The 22,007-nt window shown below is 40.4% G+C and overlaps 2 protein-coding genes across 2 annotated transcripts; both read left to right on the top strand.

The window, feature by feature from the left end:
- The first annotated feature begins 15,064 nt into the window (after positions 1-15,064).
- Positions 15,065-15,614, top strand: LOC147288314 (uncharacterized). The gene is made up of 2 exons (XM_086241005.1): positions 15,065-15,313; positions 15,357-15,614. Exons 1-2 carry the CDS (start codon positions 15,065-15,067, stop codon positions 15,594-15,596), a joined length of 489 nt encoding a protein of 162 aa, XP_086097131.1. The 3' UTR covers positions 15,597-15,614.
- A 4,330-nt stretch (positions 15,615-19,944) lies between these two features.
- LOC147288315 (uncharacterized) lies at positions 19,945-20,613 on the top strand. The gene has a single exon (XM_086242381.1). It carries the CDS (start codon positions 19,960-19,962, stop codon positions 20,548-20,550), a length of 591 nt encoding a protein of 196 aa, XP_086098507.1. The 5' UTR covers positions 19,945-19,959; the 3' UTR covers positions 20,551-20,613.
- Positions 20,614-22,007: the final 1,394 nt, after the last annotated feature.

Here is a 22,007-nt window from a genome sequence, read left to right on the forward strand (position 1 = left end):
AAGGACACGCAAGGAAATCCAGAGTCTGACTGGAAGAGTTGCCGCCCTGAACCGGTTCATCTCAAAATCTACTGACCGGTGCCTCCCTTTCTTCAAAGCCTTAAGGGGAGCAGGGAAGAGCATAGAATGGACCCCCCAATGCGAGCAGGCCTTTCAAGATCTGAAAAGGCACATGGGGGAACCTCCCATCTTATCCAAACCAGAGGAAGGTGAAGAACTTTTCCTCTACCTTTCTGTTTCAGACTCGGCTCTCAGCTCGGTCCTGGTGAGGGAGGTCGGCGGTGTACAACACCCCGTCTTCTACACGAGCCGAGCCCTCGCCGATGCCGAGACCAGGTATCCAAAATTCGAGAAGATGGCTCTCGCCCTGGTCAGCTCGGCTCGGAAACTGAGACCCTACTTCCAGGCTCATTCTATCGTTGTCTTGACGGATCAGCCGCTCAGACAAATCCTAGCAAAACCTGAGACTTCAGGTCGGCTCATCAAATGGTCAATCGAGCTCGGCGAATTTGACATCATCTACCGTCCCAGGACGGCCATCAAAGGTCAGGCCATGTCAGACTTCATCTGTGAGTCGACCACCTCGACGGAGGATCCACCGCGCGCCGACGCTATGCCAGCAGCAGCTGATCCGAACAAAATCTGCGAACGCGACCAGGTTGATCTCATTACCTGGACCCTCTATGTGGACGGATCTTCCAACGCCATGGGAAGCGGGGCCGGGCTTGTTCTGATCTCTCCAGAACAAGTTGTGATGGAGTATGCTCTTCGTTTCAGATTTCAAGCATCCAACAACGAAGCAGAGTATGAGGCACTCATCGCCGGGCTCAGATTGGCAAAAGAGCTCGGCGCGATCAAACTAAACATCTTCAGCGACTCCCAGCTAATCGTCAATCAGATTTTGGGAGAGTATGAGACTCGAGAGCCTAGCATGACTGCTTACCTCGAGAAGACTCGTCTGCTACTTGGAAACTTCCACGAATACAGAATATCCCAAATCCCGAGGGCAGAGAACTGCAGAGCCGACGCCTTGGCGCGCCTGGCTTCGGCCACAGACACCGGATCCGCCAGGCATGTTCCAGTCGAAATCCTGGACAGACCTAGCACCGCCGAAACCGAGGCCACGGTTATGCAAACCGAGGCCGAGCCGAACTGGATGACGCCGATCATCACCTACTTGGTCTCCGGGATCCTCCCCCCAGAGAGGGATAAAGCACGTCTCATCAAAACGAGGTCGGCTCGGTTCAGCATGATCGATGGTCAGCTCTACAAGAGGAGTTTCTCCCTACCTTACTTGCGGTGTGTCACTCCCCAAGAAGGTCAGGATGTGCTGAGAGAAATCCACGAGGGGATATGCGGAAACCACTCGGGAGGAAGAACCCTCGCCTACAAGACGATCAGACAGGGTTACTTCTGGCCAACGCTGAACAAGGACGCAGATCATCTGTCTCGCGCTTGTATCAAGTGCCAGCAATTTGCCGCGGTTCCCCATCAACCTCCCCAATTGCTGACTTCCATATCCAGCCCCTGGCCGTTCGCGCAGTGGGGACTCGATCTGATCGGTCCTATGCCGAAAGCTAAAGGGCAAGTCACCATGGCGGTGGTAGCAGTCGACTACTTCACCAAATGGGCCGAGGCCGAGCCCCTGGCCACAACCACAGCCGAACGGATGGAGACCTTCGTCTGGAAGAACATCATTTGCCGGTTCGGCATGCCGCACACCATCATTGCGGACAATGGCAAGCAGTTCGACTGCAAGAAGTTCAGGAGTTTTTGTTCACGTCTGAACATCAACTTGCGCTTCACCGCGCCATACCATCCGCAGTCGAACGGACAGGTCGAGGCCATCAACAAGATCATCAAGAAAACCCTCAAGACTAAACTAGATAAGGCTAAGGGAAATTGGCCTGAACTCCTGCCAGAGGTACTTTGGTCCTACCGAACTTCCTATCGCAACTCCACGAAGGAAACTCCCTATGCGTTGGCGTTCGGAGCTGACGCCGTCGTCCCGGTCGAAATGGGGACTCCTTCATTCCGGACCGGCACGTACAATCCCGAGACCAATGACGCCGGACTTCGGCTCGGCCTGGACATGATCGAGGAGAGACGAACCGACGCCGATCTCTGCCGAGCCGCCTACCAACAAAGGGTAGCCAAATATTACAATCAAAGGGTCAGACCCAGAAGCTTCGGATTGGGCAATCTCGTCATGAAAAAGAATCCCCTTGCTATCAAAGAGAGCTCATTCGATCCGAACTGGACCGGACCATATAGAATCACGGGCATAGTCAAGCCCGGCACTTACAACTTGGCCACTCTGGCTGGGAAGCCTCTCAAGCATAGCTGGAACGCTGAACACTTGAAGACTTATTACCAGTAAAAATGTAGTTAGGATCGGGGACTGTCCGACCTAACACCCATTCCAATCAATGAAAAGATGAACATTTTTTCTACTCATTTTTTTTTTCGAAGCAAACACTGGGGACTCTACTCCTATACACTTCTAACAAAGAGGAAAGATCTAAGTGTTTCCTTCGAAAAAATTGTACACCCATGTGCCGAGCCGAAGCGCCATTTCCGGCCCGATGCTCGGCATATTACAGACTCATCAGGTCTATAAACTCATGTGCCGAGCCGAAGCGCCATTTCCGGCCCGATGCTCGGCATATTACAGACTCATCAGGTCTATAAACTCATGTGTCGAGCGGGCGCGCCATTTCCGGCCCGATGCTCGGCATATTACAGACTCATCAGGTCTATAAACTCATGTGTCGAGCGGGCGCGCCATTTCCGGCCCGATGCTCGGCATATTACAGACTCATCAGGTCTATAAACTCATGTGTCGAGCGGGCGCGCCATTTCCGGCCCGATGCTCGGTATATTACAGACTCATCAGGTCTATAAACTCCCGTGCCGAACTAGCGCGCCACTTTCGGCCCAATGCTCGGCATGGTACAGACTTATCAGGTCTATAAAAATCCCTGTCTGAGCCGAAGCGACTTCCTACAGTCCTAACGTTCAACAGGATATTTCTAAAGGAAAAATATACACTCCAACCAAAACTTTCATCGTGCATGCCGAGCCGATCTGAAAGTAGGTTTGAATATTTTTCTCAAAAAACTGCATTCCTAAAATATCTCAATGGGTATGCCGAGCCCATCCTAAAATATTTTTACTTATCCTGGTTATGCTTATCAAGCTGATCCGAAGACAAGTTCTAATTTATCATCACCATTCATTTTCATTTTAATCGGCATGCCGAGCCGATCTCAAAATGTCTTTGTTCTTATTATGTTTTCACTTTTATCATTTTCTTTTCCATGTGTTATTAGTTTTGTCTTTTAGCTTAATTCCCGAGCCGAACTGACAGCAACTTGTATCATAAAAAGAAATACTGATAAATAAGTAACATAAAACCAAATACAATCTGTTCCAAAATTAGTCAAACCCGAGCCACACCTCGGCTCGGGAAGAAATATAAAAACATAAACATTACAATTAAGCAAAATCAGCTATCATGCAGACCGCTCGGCAGGGCTCTCCTGGACCGGCTCGGTAGACTCCTCAGGCGTCTCCTCGCCAAGCTGCACCACCTCAACCCCGCCGATCTGCATCTCAGCGTTGGGATCGGATTCGGGGGCCGGGGGGATCGGGGTCGGCTCGTACGCAGGCAGTGGAGGGTCTTCCGGAGTCGGCTCGGCTTCTGCGGGGACTTGGCGATCAAGAGGAGGAAGCTCATCCTGATGACTCCCCTGGGTATCTTCCCCCTCGTCATCGGACTCGCCGAGGAATGAGACATCCCAGTCCGGCCTCTTCGCTTTGATCGCCTCCAAGAGCTCCTGATACCCATCAAAGTGGGCATCAGCCAGTGCCTGGGCGCTTGGAAGCCCAGCTCGACGCCGAGACTCGGCCGCCCTTCGTTCAGCCTCATCAACATCCCGCTGGAGCTGGTCAGCAAGTTGCCCCAGGTCAGACACCTTTTGCTCTGAAGAGGCAAGCTCCTTACTGAGCCGAGCGACCTCCTCCTCCTTCCCGGCCAGCCTGGACCGCAAACCCTCCGACCGTTCACGCTCGGCATCGACCGTCCGCTCGGCCTCGGCTAGCTTCTCTTTTAGCTCCAGGATTCGTGCCCGAAACCTCTCCAGTTTCGCCTCGGCATCGACGGCGGCTTTGGCAGCTTCGAACTGCCTCATGGCGAGCTGCAAGAAAAAGAGAGGCAAATTCGTTACTAATCCGAACCGAGCGAATGGACAAAGTCCGAAGTAAAAGAGACTTACCAACATGGCCTGGCGGGATGCGATCAGAGCCTGGTGGCTGAAGCCCGGCTCGCCATGATCGGCCCACAGCCCCTCCTGCGCCCTCGCGGTCATCACGCGCTTAAGGCCCGTGACGAACGGCTCGAGGCCGGGGTCTACCTCCACCGCCTTCAGGGGCGCCGAACCGGACGTCCCGACACCAGAACCGCCGGGCTCGGCCCGAGCCCTCTTCTCCACCGGGGCCTCGGCCTGGGAGGCCTTCCTCTTCTCTGCCTGCCGAACCGGTCTCGGCGCAGGAGATCTAGGCTGAGCTGCCGCTGGGGCAGGAGCCTGGACCGGCTCGGTAGGGGGCCGCCCCGCAGCTCTCCTTTGGACACTCTTCGCCGCCTTCCTCCTGAGCCGAGCCTCAAGATCTGCCGAATTCATACCTCTTTCCGCTCTCGGATTCCACCTGGGTACAAACCAGGAGATCCCACTTAACCTGATCTGAGTCGGTCCGAGCAGGAACTTGGTGGACAGGTATTCGGTCGGCGAATCTCTGATCACGGCGATCTGATCCTTCAGCTCGCCTCGGAGTTTATATTTGCCCCAGCTGACTGCAAGGATGAAACCAAAAGAAGTTAGCCACAAAATACACATACAATCACTACAAAATATATATAAATTGCCCTCGGATCAGCCCCAGTCTTCCGTTGCCCACCTGGGATCCTAAAAGCTCTCGGAACCCGAGCCGTGGTGGGTCTGCTCGGATCGGAGAATTCCCAATCCCCGGAGACGAAGAAATATCTCCTCTTCCAGGTCTTCTGAGAGGAGGGGTTGCCCGAGAACAACGGCCCCGAGTAGGCCTGCAGGTTGTAGAAGCCGAGCTCAGTGTTCTTCGACCTCAGCGCGTAAGAGCAGAACAGGACATCCTTGTGTGGCACACACTTGTGCACTTTGTGCCACAAGATGTGCATGGACAGGATGATCCTGTACACGTTCGGGTTCAACTGGTGTGGCGCCGCGCCGATCGTCGCAAGCCAGTCCTGCAGGAAGGTGTGCAGGGGAAGCCGAACCCCATTCTCAAACATCTCCGGGTACATGGTCACCCATCCTATCGGGGGTCGGCTCGGCTTCTCCCCCTCGCTCGGCAACCTCATCAGCACGGAGTCGGGGACTGAGTATCTATTCCTCAAATCCCTGAGATGGTACTCGGTCATCTCATTGGGGATCTGATCGGCCTTCCACGCCAGTTCCTCGTAGAAGTCCGGGTCGATCGGATTCCCCGTCACCCCCTGAGCCGAGGTCGACGCCTCGTGACCCCTATCCCTTCCATCCGAGCCTGAAGTAAGAGTGCTCGGGATAGTGGCGATCGGCTCGACGTCGAGAGGTTCTTCGTCACCTCCTTCGGCCGTGCCTTGTTCCCAGTCGGAACTCAATATCTCGGGGTTTTCCTGATCCCCTCGGGCTCGGCGCTCTCCACCCGGATTGCGATTCAATGCCGAGCCGGCCTCGTCCAACTCTTCGGACAACCCGTCCCAACTCGCCTCACCCGCAGGTGGGCTTCGGCTCGGCTCGGCCTCACCCGCAGATGGGCTTCGGCTCACCTCAGCCTCACTATCTCCCTCGAAGGCTTCCCCAGAGCCGAGCCGACCACTTGAATCAGTCTCGGACATTACAAACACCTTCTCACCTTTCTCTCTCTTGCTTTTTGAATCAAAAAGTGGTTTTTCTCAAGAACTCTCAAGAACACACACCCAAAACCCGAAAAACACAAAAACTCAGAAAGGAGGAGAATCACTTACTGGTTTTCCTCCGCCCAAGGTCTCCGCCCCTTACACACTCGGAACCACCTCGCCCGCGACCGTGTCTAGTCAAAATCAGGATCGGACAACCTCTCAGACGGCGGTGGGAGATTGAAATTCGCGGCGAGAGAGAGAGGTTTCGCAGAGAGAGGAAGAAACTGAAGATGAAAGTGTGAGGGAAGAGAGAGAAAAGCATGATTTATACCCCCATGCAGACCGATCTCGGCCCTTCATTTCTGGCGCTTCAAATGCCAGATCTTGACACCTGTCAAGCATTCAAAAAATACCCATAATGAGGTGACCCTAACGTTCCCCCATGCAGAAATCAAACGTCCCTTCACCTGTCCCAGAGATTTTCTGACCAATCACAAGTCGTCATGTGCTCGGATCTTCGGGAACATGGGCTTGTAGGGTTCGGCTCGGACCAAGCGAACACGCCATCCTTGGGATTACACTTCAACTTCCAATCCACCACTGCCCGCTCGGATCGGAAGCTGGGGGACTCCTGTTTGTGGGAAAACCCACATCGGCCCGAACAGCCAATCACAGCTCGACACGTGGCTGGTCAAACATCCACCTCGGAGTTGATTCTCAGTGGTCAAACTTTGACTTCCACGTCATCACTGATCAGCACTTCCTCTACCAGCTCAGACCGGATCTCCACACCGCCCCTCCTTGTTCGGTCCGAGCCGAACCGATGATCTTCCTTGGGATCGAGTGTCCATCTTCCCACGATCATCCCGGCTCGGCTCGGCTCGGCACACGAGATGGCTTCCTTCCGAGTTCTGGCGTCGACCAGTTAGGGCTCGGAAAGACTCCAATCTATGGACCGGCTCGGCTTGGAGTCCCATGCCCGATCCGACCACATATGGACTTCGTGTCTTCGCATGGGAACATATGTTCGTATCGGCTCGGCTCGGCTCTCCGCCGCCATTCCCAGGAAGATCACGCTGGGACGAACCGCCACACTTAAATGCACCTGACACATTCTTCTGACAGATAGAATATCAGGCCTGCATTCATGAATGTTGGAGCAGTCTACCTGAACCTTCCAACCTTGCATTTAATGGAGCATTCAATGCAGCATTGAATGCTGAGGAAGCAAGCAGCTGAGCATGCAACTAGGTCTGACCAGGTGCGTGGGTCTTTGGCAACCATTCATTCACATGCAGGTATCTTACTCATTAAGGTTTCCTTTGCTTATATACATACCAAGTCATATGCACAAAAGGGGGCACCTAGCAATCCACCAATATACACGCAAAAACACTTGCATTCCCTTCTACAAAAAAAAGCCTACCCAACTTGCTGAGAATAACCCAGAACATTTGCCTTGTTCTTCCCTTTCTCCCAAGTTCTTCCTTTGTTCTTCCTCACCCACCATCAAACACCACCACTGATTTCATCATCGGAGTGTGTTTGGCTGGTACCACACCGGTCCATCTCCTTTGATCTTGTTTTTGTCTACAGGAAGATCTCAACCAGCATCCACTTCATCATCCAACAAAGCACCTGATCAGCCAGGTCAACTTATCTAAGTTGTTGCATCTATCTTACGAGAATTTGCATCAACACATATCTTATATGGGCAATGTAAATCCAATTAATATGTTCACAATCAGCATTTAACTTGGTTTGTTGATTCATACCCCACACTTTAATGCATGGTGGACTGATACATTTATTCCTTTATATGGGAATGAATGAAAGATGAGTAACAAAAAGTGAGCATTTAGGCAGAGCCATATATGGAGTGGAATCTAATTATTGATGCTTATTATCAATTATCATTTTTTGTTTCGATATGGACCTCCGTCTCCATCGAACGTAATTTTAAATTGTGGATTTGTACGTCCATAAGGATTTGTAATGATGAATATATCGTCAATCTAAATATTTATCTATTTAGGGTTCTCAACTTCTCATGAATCCTCATGGGAATAAAATTTCCAAATTATCTTATATTTTAGTGAAATAATGTATTCTATGAATAATAAATATCAAAAAGACTCTTTCAATAAAAAAAAATAACTTAATGCACAAAACGACAAAATGCTTTTCAATTTGCAATATAAAATATGTTATGACATGAAACAAATTGAAACCTACATTTTGCATTATATTTTAGGCAACCAAAGGTGGGGTCGTTTTGTTATTTAAATTTCAGGTTTCAATTTTTAAAGAATGAAGTGAGAATTAAAATTCATTAAACAACAGAAAAAAGAAAGCTCCTTGTAATGGAATTAATCACCCCATTTTAATTAAATACTTTCAAATTGAAGTAGTTTTATCGGTTTATCCTCATTAAATAGTGTTCTATTTGGCAAAAGAAAATATGCTAAGAAATTCTAATATTCTTATTCATTCCCTCTAGATGTAATAGCAAATAAAGGACCACACAACAAAATTAAGAAGAAAAACAAAACACCAAATAAAGCAGGAAGATGGTTTTCCTCTTGTTTATTTAAGATTGTACCAGACAACATGAGGGAAATTAAAGTACGGTTCTCCAATCTCAAATTTTTTTTATCCTTGTTATCACATGCGATAAACTGATTGGTGAAGTGGGCGGCAACAAAGAAAAATGGAAAGAAATTTAAGTCCACCCTCCTACCACATGCAACAAAATGTTTCATAAGAAAACAAAGTAATTAATAATTTAATGGGATTCCTCATTCCATTTTCTCTTGAGCAGCCAGGAGTTGAGTGGCATGGTTATTTTTTAGCTATTTTGTAATATATATCTATATATATATATTTTTTTTCTTTCATGAGCAGACCATTTTAATTTGAGAAACTGCTTACGATTCTCTGGAAAACCGATGGAGGACAAGTGGTTGAAGGCTAGGTTTCATGCAGAAGGCTCCAAAGTCACGGACGTCTCCACCAGATGGGTCAGATTTGTAATTCTATGGTCATAGTATATCACGGGACAAACGACGTCGTTTTCCCACTAGCAGTGTAGCTCCCGGTTTTTAGGAGGCATTAATACCACCTTCACAATATCTGTGTCCCGGGCCTCCCGGCTCCAGCTGCCTTCTGTTGAACACAGTTTGGGGGAGGGGGGACATATTAAAATAAAAATAAAAAATTGGTGGGTACGTGGCCTCCTAATATGGAAATTGCTTGCATCATTAGAAAAGTATCCGTTTTATGCCTTCTGGTTGCACTTTGCACCAAACCACCAACCATTTAACATGTAGGGTATGATTGAAAATTGACCCTCATTATTTATTTATTGAATTGGAGGTCGGGCAAGAAAAAGAGAACGAGAAAGGGAGAGAAGAGGGGATCGAATGGTGGTGACCGACAATGAAGGATCCAGCACCGAAAGAAAGGACGATAGTATGAGCTGAATATATACTGGTGCATCGGGTGAGCGTACGTGGGTGTAAGTTTTCTATTAATTTATTTTCAATCACTGTAAAACTATTCAACAATTATAAATGTTTGAGTCTATCAAATTTAGTGAGCGAATGATGATGCCTAAGTGTACATGTATTATATTTGTGAAAAGTAATTAAATAAAGTTTAAAGTGGGTTTAGTCTGTTTAGATATAAATAAATGAAATGTTTATTATATTGTTTGGTGAGAAAATTTAGTGATGATACACTTAAATAATATATTGGGTTGATGGAAGAAGTAATATCTCAACCACTTGCTATATATGCATGCAAGACATGAGTATATATGTACGTACATGACAAGATGTATTATTGCGTTCACAAGTGCTAATTAGAATGGTTTCTGTCCTTCTCTTTTGTCCCCATAATTAATTGATTAGGCCATCGATCGCATATTAATTTGTAAGGTACGGTTAAGGGAATAAGTATACCTAATAGCACCATCTAAAGGGAACAACTTGCACATGTCATGCTTGATAACACAACTTAATTGCAGTCTGGCACTATAATAATTTGCATTTGTTAGTGTCAATTAATTTGAACAAAATTAAGATTTATAAGAAGCGTCCCGTTTCTTTTGGACCTTATTGCCCTAAACTTAATGATTGTTAGTATGTAAAATAATTAACAATATTCCTCCGTCCCACAAAAAAGATTAATTGTATTCCTTGCATCGGGGCATGAAACTATACATGCGCACATTATGGAAATATACTATATAATGTATAGATTGTTTAATTTTGTATAATAAGCTAGATTCTTAAATGATGACATATTTTTCATTTATGTGGGTTTTGGATTAGTTGGGCTTAAAATATACTAAAAGGAAAAAGATTAGTGTAGGGGGATGGGTATATTATAGCTTGTTATATACTATCCAAAATACCAAAGTTTAGCACTTGCACTTGTTTAATCAAGTTAAATTTCTTAAATTTGATCAAGTAATAAACCCAATGTGAACTAGGAATGGGACAATTTATGTGCATGTCGATGCCCAACAAAACTCTTCAAAAATCTAATTGTCGAGCTTGTACGTACCGTGAAAGATGATGCACGTACTTCAGACTTGTACGTGGAATTTTGTAATTAACATTGTACTACAAACTGGCGCTAGCTTGCCACTATCCTTAATTTATGTAATAAAGCACGTGATTGTTTTGCACGGAAAGTTATTCTTTCTTTCTAATTAATTAATTAATTATTATTATTATTATTAACAAAGTGGTCTGACACTGAGAACTTGGAAGACAAAGAGTTTCAGTTGCTACCTTCCCTACTTATTGTCCAATGTGATTTTTAATGCTTGTTATCAAAGTGTGTAATATATATATGTTTCATTAAATTTGACTTAATTCACTCCTTCACGAAGACCCATAAATTCGTCATTCGTTTGTTTGTGCCCATCGCCTTCCATGTATTTAATATTTATTTTTTGGCATCTTATCTTAATATTTATATATTTTATTTATTATCCACTTACTACTTGCTGGAGAATATAATGTGAACCTTCTACTTCTTGTAATATATGATACGTGTAGAAGAAGTAGAGTGGGAGTTAAATTGTGCCGTACATGCAGAGGCTGAAAAGAGGCATGAAGAGTGAGAAGAGAGCGCGTGGCAGTTAGGTTCAGGAATGACAGACTGGGTAAATTGGTAAATTAGGTCCAATCAGCCCACGTGTCGTGTTCGTGGGAAATGCCACCTTTTCCAATTTGATTTCCCACATTACATGATTTATAATTTATAATTAATTAATTAGCCTCTCCTGGTTTTTGGGAAGCTTCCCTCCTTTCTCATGCTCCAATCCTCAATATAATACCACTCTCACTAATTCCACTGCTGGTTTTTGTTTTCCAGGCCCGTGGGCGCCTCACCCTCATGTTTCCTATTCCACGCTCGCTACTTATACTTCTATGAGACATACAATTATTTAACAGGGTTAATTATGACAACATATTGCAAACTTTATCTTAATACTCACTTAACATTGTGAATTTTATTTTAGACTTGATCTACTAGACTTTTTCTCGTAACTTAATTATGGTATTGTAATATTTGTTATTATGTTCAAATCAGTCCATCCATGGCTAAAAATGGCCCCTAGACGACTCATTAGGTGTCTTTTACACATATTTTAATCTTTTTAAGTAATATTATGAAATTCACATTTTGGTATCAAATTATGTATTATTTCTCTAATAAATATGGGCCTATTTATATTATGAAATCTAACTTTTACTTGAGAAATAAATACACAATGTAGTCCTAAAATATAGTCTATTTAACATTATTAAATAAATTTTTTTAACTATATTTATAATTTTCCCCCTTTTAAAAATTTTTTTATGATATTTTTAACTTTAGAAGGTATATTAACTTAACCAACCTCAATGAACAGCAATTAATAGCCAGTGGGCCATGGCGCAAAAGAGGATAAGAAGAGCTACACAGTAATATTCCCGATTTGTCATTTACCCATAGGACATAAACGCTGATAGGAAAGCAAACGAGGAAGGACACGAGAACGTCGAGGAAAGAAAAGAAAAAGGTTGTAACACTATGACACGTGTAGCACGCTTAGAAAATGTTGAAAATGTGGCATCCATGCAAATGGAATAGCTTCCAACAACACGTGAAGAACACGAGGGCAGCGCGTGGACGCGACGTTTCTGATTTCAGAATGTCAGACTCAACCCAACCATCCCACGTTACGTGGAGAAACGTCACCTCCACGCTGTCTCTCTCTCTCTCTCTCGCAATTGTAACTCCTAAATTTTAGGAGGTCTTTTAGCAAAACCGCTAATTGGGTCTATGGGCGCTTCTTAAGCCAAACCATTTTTTCATGTTTTTGTTTTTGGAAAGTATCATAATATAAAGTGGGTCCAATCTCATTGTTTAATAACTCATAATGACACAATCTAATCTAAGCACACAATATTGTTGTTCCCACCAGAAGAAAAAAAAATTCTAAGCACACAATATTTGCTTATGTTGAAAACAAAATTTTGAGTTAGATTAGAGAATATGTTACTGTTTATAGTATTGTAGATTCAATGTATTGACTTATCTGGTTTGGCATGCATTTGAGTTTCCAGCTGTTTTTTCTTGGTTTTTTTTTGCTCTGGTTCACATCTTAATTTTATGTATTTGCTTATCATGCTTTTTCTGTGGGCATCTAACCACTAGGGCTAAGGTTATATAATTCCTTTTACCAAATTATGGTGCCAAAATCGACCAAAAAAAAAAATTTATGGTGCCAATCTTGAACTTCCAAGTAATAAAGACTTAGACAAGTTTGGTAACCCATGGTGGCAATTCTTCTTAGCCCAAAAGGCACCTTCTTCTTGGGTGCGGTCCATATGTCCTTTAGCTCATTATCCATTGGGCTAGTATCATATATGCTAATCTTTTATCAATTGGGTCTAAAACGTCTGGCCTAAAGGCCCATTTATTATTGGGCTATTCAATTGCTAATATGCTACACTTCTCTTTTCTCTCTGTTAGTTTGATTAGGATGGGCTCCTTCAAGTTGGACATGCACTCGCAATCCAAAGAGACTAGTCCATAATTTGAAGAGAGTTTTAGGCCTATAACTATAAAAGCTTGAATTTGATTTAGATTCACTGCTTGCTACTTGACTTGAATGAGTTGTTTAAAGCATCAGCTTCGTTGCTTCAATAAGTTGCTTGCTACTTGACTTGAATGAGTTTTTTAAAGCATCAGCTTCGTTGCTTCAATAAGTTGCTGATGGATAATTCTTTCCTTGGGTCTCTGCAACTTTTGATGCTAAGTGGAAAATCTTTTCCGACCAGAAAGGTCAAAAACGTTTTACATGCATGAGCCTTGTCGAATGGTCGAATTCTTAGTGTCAGTCAGGCCAAGGAAAAAAAAAAAAAAAAATTCTTGTCGCTAATTAAGGGCTTGTTTGGTATCCTACTCAAATTACTTTTTCAAATATTAACTTTTTTTTTAATGTGAGTTTTCAAAATTAATTTTAAAAATTTGAAAACTTATTTGGTATGAAATTTGAAAATAATTTATAAATGTAAAAGATAATGACAACTAAGTAAGAAGGAAGTGTACGTAAAAAAAAACACTATTTTTTTTTTCTAAAAACTGTTTTTAAAAATAGTCTACCAAACATGTTTTTTTGTTTTTGAATAAAATACCAAACATGCCCTAATATTCTAAAAAAGTTTTAAAATTGAACTGTCAGCATCTAATTTTAATAAATATTATCAAATTTGAGCAAGTTGTAAAACTGATACAATAATATTGTACGATAATAATTCATGCATGAGTCATGCATATATCCAGGACAAATTATGTATGATACGATAATATTGTACGAGCATGTATAAAAAATTTAATGTCGAACTGAAATACTAGGTTACATAACATTTAACTAGTTGGGTTAGTGTCGATTCACAAAATATGATATTGACATATTTTATTTATTTTAGGACGAATGATCATTTGTCTTTGTAGTTTGTAGTTGGGTTACTCTCAACACAATTAGGCCACTATACTATTAATTTTTTATTCGTTTCAATTACATCCAAATTTAAGGTTTCGTCAATTGTATAAACTGACAGACTCGTTAAATAGAAATTATAGAAACAAGTTTAAACTTGGCTTAAATATTCTAAATACATCTGAATATATATTTGTGACTAATATTCTTCTTCTACTATCTGAAACCAAACCCATCTTAAAATTCATAAATCTGATGAATTTACCTTATAATTGTTTTTCATTTACATAATGAAACAATCTAGCTAGCTCCCCGAAAATATCAGATTGTGAAATGTTCACAATCAATCTGCAACGTTTCACGAGTTGCAATTATATTCCAGAAAAGAAGGAAAAAAAAAAGAGCAATCTACAAATTGATGAAGATATATATGCTCAACATCACTAAGATCGGCACAGCCCCAATAACTAACCTAACCACAAAACCAGTATTCAAGTTTAAGAAATGCGAGCTGCAAAGAACGTACACGAGGTCTTGAAAGTTGAGTAAGTAGAGGAGGTAGGAGATGCACGTACACTGCCAAGAGAGAATATTTTCTGATCTGAAAAGAGAAGGTTGGAGAACGAAGGAGATGAAGAGCAAACTCGCAGATCAATTTTAGGAAATAAAAATTGCTATATAAAACACATTCAGAGAATAGTGAACTTTCAATATTTTAATATTTCTTCAATCTTTTCACTTTTTATTCTGTTTTTAATATTTTTCTATACCAAAACTTTTAATTTTTTTTATTGGACCATAATACCCCTGCACTATTATCAGTTGTACTTTTTCTGATTTCGTTTTTAAATACTGATCTGTTATTATAAAGGAACGTATAAGTGTATAACAAAAACAAAAACACAAAAGAAAAAAAAAAAAAAACTTTTTGTGCCTATAAATTAGAAGCTTGGGTACTGCGGATAGACGTACACCAAGCAGCAGGTTTTTGGAGGTTTCCCAAGTGATCAACCCGTGAGTACGTAATGAGTTATATATATAGTTAATTTGTTTGATTATTTATTTGACGTACATATATATGCATGGTGGAAATAAAAGTAATGAAGTTGCGTAAATTGACATGCAGATTGAGGTAGGTAGCTAGCATGGCATCTGGAGTTGTCTCTAATACAATTGTTGGTGAAGTTCTGAACGAAGATAACTACGAGGATTGGAGTTTTGGGGTTAAAACCTACTTGGTGGCTCAAGATCTTTGGGACGTTGTGAAAACCAGAAGTGAACATGCTTCCAAACTAGAAGAATATGGTCTTGATCATGACGCTGCCGATCATCATCATGTGGATGTGGAGGAGGAGTCGGATCAGCAGTTGAAGGCAGTGGATCGAAATAGAAGAGTTGTTCAAACACGTGAATGGCGAAAAGTGGGATGTTGTGAAGGAGTTTGTGACCAAGCATCCCAATGCAGTAAAAGCAAAAGAGTCACAATCAGGCCGTACAGTTGTTCACAAAGCGGCCATTGCTGGGCCCGAGCGTATTGTGAAATACTTGGTGGACTTGATGACAGAGAAAGAGCAGCTGGAAGTAAAAGACAATTATGGTTGTACAGCTTTTGAGTATGCTATTCGTAGAGGAGACATCAAAATGGTTAAATGCATGCATGATTCAAAAGAACAATGACTTATTAACCATTCTCCTTCCAACACCCCACGGTACCAAAGTCCTTCCAGTTTACTATGCCAATTTATACGACCAGTGGGAAATCGCTCGCTATCTCTACTCTTCCACTCCACTCCATTATCTATCGCCAGATCACAAGAGTACCGATGGCGCTCTACTTATTTCTGCAAGTTTTTTCGACCAAAGATTTGGTAAGACTACGTATATAATTAATTAACCCTTAATTTACTATTTAATTACCAATGCTTTCAACTTTTTTTTTGTCCTATATATAATTATTTCTTCTTTCACTCTCCTATAGAGATTGCATGGGACTTAATTCACCGTTACCCAAGCTTTGCCATTGATGTACGCCTGCACGGATATACGCCTATATGGGTATTGGCTGATACGTCTACTGGATTCTACAGTGCAACGCCGCTCAAATTCTGGCAACGATGGATTTATAAAAGTTAGTATTACATTTTTTTCCCCATGCATCAAACTTGAATAAAAAAAAAAGTGTGTAGTACTAGAGATATCAATCTTTATCCTTATTTTTTATATTTCAACTGATGTGATATTATTTAATTAATTTATTTATAAACTCATTATATATGGATCTCATTTATTCTTAATAAGTAGGAAATTAAGTAAAAAATTAATAATAATAAGTAGGAAACGAACATGCCATATATGTACCACATATTGATAACTAAAAATTTAAAAAACAATTGATGCCTCTAGTATTATTGGGTTAAATTTTTTTCTTGTTGATATTAAATTATGTAGGGGTGGGTTCGGTCCGGTTACCGAACCGAGAACCCCAAACCGGCAACCGACCGGACCCCCCTCGGATGGCCCTTTTGGTTACCGAGACCGAAACTGAAATGCCGGTAAACCGGCACTCGGTTGACCGGCATTTTCGGTCGGCTCGGCTCGGTATGGGCCTTGACCGACACGGTGCGACGAATGGGTGGCGAGAGGGCAGCGAGACAGAGGGTTTTCAGTTTTAAGCAACAACCCAATCCATTTATATAATTAGATGGAGAATGAAGAGAGGATAAACTTTGATACTTGGGTCGACGGAAAATACCGCCGGAATTTGAAGAAATCCGGCGAGGAAGGCACGGCTTGGAGCGGTGATTCCGTCGCATGGGGAGGCCGGCCGAGCTAGGTGGCGGCTGGGTTGTGTTGGCGCCGGCTTGGGGAGTCGACCAATGGCCTTGGATTGTTGGGAGGTGGCCGGCGACGGTGAATCTTGGCCGGGCACGGTCGCGCAGGGAGAGAAAGTGAGAGAGAATGAGAGAGGAAATGGTTACAGAGAAAATAAAGAGGAAGATAAGAATAGGGAGGAAGGTGGGGCATTGGGCAGTGCGCACGCACAGAGAAAAAAAGGTTTAGATGGGGTTATATAGGTCTGTTTCTTTTAGAAGTGAGTAAATGTCAATTTCTCTAGTTGTAGCTGTATGTGTCAAGTAATTTTGATGGGAACAAACCTTTTTGGTTTAGAGAAGTATAAAAAAGAATGGGGAAGAAAGAGAAAAAAAAAAAAATAGTATTTTAGTAATTTAGACATTAGGATATTTTGGGATATAGAGTTTTTACTTGTATTAAATATATTTTATAATTTATATAAAATATATTTTATATAATACATTTCTATACTTTAAACATCTATAGATTATAGTTATTAATTATAGACTATTATCATATTATCATGCTAAACATTTATATAGACAATTGTTATTAGTTATATACCAACTATAAATTATTAAATTATTATCAATTATAGTCTTATGGTATATAATATATCAGTATAGGATATAATAAGCCTTATAAGGTATAAGATTTGATAAAATACACAATAGGGTTTAGGGTATGAGATATAAGAATATGATATAGGGTTTAATATTTAGTTTATAGTTATATGGTATAAATTGTTTAGGATATGTTATAATATTAGTTTAGGGTATTTTTAATTAGTTTTTATATAGAAATGTATTATATAAATTAAAAAACATATAAATTATTAATTATAGGGCTTAGGGTATAGAAAGGGTTTAGGGTTTAGGATTTATAAATTTATATATTTTTTATATAAATTATAAAAATGTATATAAATGTATATAGAAAGGTATTTTAAGATATAGAAATGTATAAAAATGTAATATTTAAATTAAATGTTATATATACTCGGTTCGGTAAACCGACGGTTCTAAGATCTGAGAACCGGAACCGGAACCGAACATACCGGTTCGGTTGGCAAACCGATATCTCGGTACGGTTATTCTCGGCATCGATTGGAGCGGTTTCGGATACGGTCTCGATTTTTCGGGCAAACCGACCCAGCCCTAAAATTATGTCCCTATATCTCATATTTTGTCGCAGTCTATATATCGATTTAGAATATGAATATATGTGGGAAGGTTACCTTAAGTGCATGTTAAGAGGCTAATATATATATAGGGAACTACCTATCCACTTATTTAAGAAATTCAGGGTGAAGTTACTTTATATTGTCGTTTAATGATCAAAATTATCTATTTTTAAGTCTTTATTTAAAGATTATTTCTATAAAAATTAATTAGACAACTATGAAGTAAGTCTCACATTAATTTAATTAAAGAATTTCTCAATGAAAATTCTCTCTCTCTCTCTCTCTATATATATAGTAATGAAAAAGTCTACTACAAAGAAGTAGTACTTCGATGTATATATTAATTGGGTTTGTGTTATTTTCTTCATAGGTATAAAAATACAACCGTGGCCTGCCCCCACCGGTGATATTCGTATACATGTTCAGAACCAAGAAAATGAGCAACCGAATCGAAAGCATCTCATTCACTCAGGTATATTACATCTTAAAGGCAAACTCATAATTTTGGTAGTTAACAAAAATATTGAATTCTTTTTTGGGAAATGTTTCATCTTTTTTCCTTCTTTCTAATACAATAATGTTATACTTACTACATTTTTATACCATAATTTCATACCATCTTACATGTCATTCATACATTGGACATTAAAAATTAAAAAATAAAACCTAAAAAAAAAAAAGGAAATACCCTTCCAGTAAAGTAATGACACATCAGGTGAGATACAAATGTGGGAAAAAAAATGTAGGACAATTAGCATTATTGTTTCTAATAATATGTACATATATTGTACACTTTTTTTTCCTGACTTTCATTAAATATAATCTAATGGAAAAAGCATTAATCTAATTCGTAGTTTTTTTTTTTTTGGGTCAATAATTTGTAGGTTTATCTGCAGTAAATGAACATTTAATTATCATAACATAGTTTTTAATTATCATAGACTATAACTTTTTTTTTTAATGTCACAATTAGATATTTTAATAATTTTGAATTTATTTAATTTTTGCAAAGATAATTCTTTAAGAAAATATAAAGAAGTAGACGCGCGGTTTTGTCTATCAAAATACATTTTGAAGTAGGCCGCATAAGGAAATCGATTCTTTAAATAAATTTATTTTAGAGACTCTTATATATATATATATCTGATGGACATTCTTTGAAGTGCTTTTGCCAACATAGTTGCATTTGCAATGCAGTTAAGAGTTTATTCCAAGGACTTATGAAGGGCCTCTATAAACTCTCAGGTATGCATTGTACACGTACGTACATTGTTATAATTATTTTCTTTATCCCATTTTAGTTTTAACTATCAATTTGTTGGAGTGTAATTAATATTGTTTTCAATGTCAATCTAGGAATCAATAGCATATATCAAATGAAATTCGTTCATACTCGAACCGAAGAAATTCTAGGTGTCATGTGTAAAGAGATAAAAAATATCAGTCGCGAAGAAATACAACATAGCTTTGTGCAAAAGTCAATTGTACGAGCTGTAGAAAGAGGAGATGTGAAAGATCCTAAATATGTCAAACAAATACAATATGGTGTTATTCGAATGTCAATCTTCCGAGCTGTAGAACGAGGTCATGTTGAGTTCCTTACTCGTGTGTTTAAAGCAAATCCAGACCTTATGATGATCGTACGTGGATATAAAACAGAGGAATATTTTTCAATACTCCATTGAATGTCGGCAAGAAAAAGTTTATAACCTTTTATACAGTATGAAGAAGCAGAATGAAGTGGGTACTTTTGCATTCAGCGGAGATAAGTTTAATAATACAATTCTACATTCAGCTGCGAGGTTGTCTCCACCTGAAAAACTAAATGCTCTCCGAGGTCGATCTTACAAATGCAGAGAGAATTTCAATGGTTCAAGGTCAGAATTAATTTCTCATTAATTATATATATGTTTATTAATATATTACATAATCAATAAGCTATGTTTAAGTTTTATTCAATGGAATATATGCAGGAGGTGGAGAGTTTTTTAGCTGCCGATCGTCATGAAATTAATGCCCAATCACACGGATAAGATGACACCACGTGAATTATTTAATAAGAACCACAAAGAATTGATGCAGAAGGCAGAAAGCTCAATAAAAGAAACAGCAACTTCTTGTACATTTGTAGGTGCTCTCATTGTTACTATCATATTTGCTGCAGCATTCACTGTTCCTGGTGAGAAAAGAGATAAAGGTGAAGGTGATCCTATATTCTTACATGAGTACAAGTTGTCTATGGTTTTTATAGTTTCAGATGCTCTATCGCTTTTTTCTTCCACAACTTCAGTAATGATATTTTTGGGACTCCTCACATCACGATATGAAGAAGAAGATTTCTTCAAATCATTGCCCCAAAAGATGATATTAGGTCTTTTCACTCTTTTTATCTCCATCGCCACCATGATGATCACCTTTTCTGCTGCCATTGTCATCATGCTTCATGGAAAAATTTGGATTGTTATTCTAATCATTTGGCCTGCCTGTGCTCCAATCGCTACATTTGGATGGATGCAATATCCCCTCTTTATTGATATTTTCATTTCCACTTATGGGCCAGGAATATTTGACAAGAAAGGCACACATTGGCTATGAACTTCTTCATCTTCAGTTTCGCCACTTTTAAACAGCTTGTATGACTTACTTAAATAAAAGACAATGCACCTGTTTCTTTTCTCGGATTATATAATAAAAATCCAACTTCAGTTTGTATTTGGGTGATGAAATTTGCCTTGTTGTGAACAAACTCTGTCCTTTTTATTTTATCTCCGAGGCACATGCAAATGGTGTTGAATGACATGGCAGATGGTTATATGAAGAAGAAGTTTGAGAAGTATTGGAGGGATCTTGACAAGATCAACCAATTTTTTATGGTTGCACTTGTCTTTGACCCTCGATACAAATTGGGCAACTTGGCTCATGTGCTCCAAAAATATTGTTTGGATGCAGAATCTGCCACCAAGAAGAATGAAGAGATCAAAACCATACTCAACAAGATGTTTGATGAGTATGATGCATCAAAACCCCAAAGTGAAGGTTCTAGTACTAGTGGTGTGACTAGTCCTACTACCTCAACTAGTTCCACTACTAGTACTAGGACATCTTCTAGGGAACTTAGAGGGGGAAAAAATGCAAGAAATGACTAGGCAATGGATGGAAAAAGCTGCAGCAAGTAGTGTATTGGTTTTGGAGCATGAGGTGGATATGTACATAACGAATCCTATTGAAAAAGTGGATCCGAACTCTAATTTTGATATTATTAAATGGTGGAAGCACAATGGGGTTAAATACCCTGTTTTGGCCTTAATTGCAAATGATATCCTTGCAATTCCAATTTCTACAGTGGCTTTAGAGGCTTGTTTTAGCACGGGAGGAAAGGTAGTTAATCCCTTTCGTGCTTCTTTGACTCCAAAGATGTGGAAGCTCTTATTTGTTGTCAAAACTGGTTAAGATCCGAGGATATCTCCTCTTTATGCTATGAACCATCCATTGAAGAAATGAAGTTTATGAAACACTTAGAAGCTGGTACTATTATGTGTTATAACTTTGTTTAATGTATTCAACTTTCTTAGATTGAAAAACTGATTTAGAACTAATTTGTTTTACATAATACATGTCCTCATCCACTTCAAAGAAAACTGTCCTTGCTATTCAGTGTTAAGTAAACTGTCTAATTAGTAAGTTTTCTGACTTCCACAGGTTTAATTTGTTAGTTGAATTCCACAAGTTTCTGTCATGAATAAGTGCCACGGCCTCTTTAGAGCAAAAAGATATCTAAAAGGAGTGAGCTTAAATTCCCTATTAAAATTCCCTACTATTACTTAAGAGTGAACTTCAAAAAATTTCTTTAATTTTTACTCAATCCTACAGTAATACACACCCAATATATTATCAAGACAACCCTAAAAAACTCAATTATCTTATTTCTTTAAAACTAAAAATTTGAAAAAATAAAAATAAAATAAAAGATCAACCATGGCTGGTCTTCACTCACAATGGGGGCATTGATTTGCATCGTCTTCCTTCACGCGCGAGCTGACTTTGCATACATT

Source organism: Dryas octopetala, chromosome 4, assembly GCF_963921425.1.
Source record: "Dryas octopetala chromosome 4, drDryOcto1.1, whole genome shotgun sequence".
In the NCBI taxonomy this organism is placed as follows: Eukaryota; Viridiplantae; Streptophyta; class Magnoliopsida; order Rosales; family Rosaceae; genus Dryas; species Dryas octopetala.

Bases quoted from the DNA above. Each gene is read 5' to 3' on its own strand.
- LOC147288315 (XM_086242381.1), top strand. From the start codon at position 19,960: ATGAAATTAATGCCCAATCACACGGATAAGATGACACCACGTGAATTA.
- LOC147288314 (XM_086241005.1), top strand. From the start codon at position 15,065: ATGGCATCTGGAGTTGTCTCTAATACAATTGTTGGTGAAGTTCTGAAC. The intron at 15,314-15,356 runs GTTGTTCAAACA...GATGTTGTGAAG, and splicing joins CAGTGGATCGAAATAGAAGA to GAGTTTGTGACCAAGCATCC.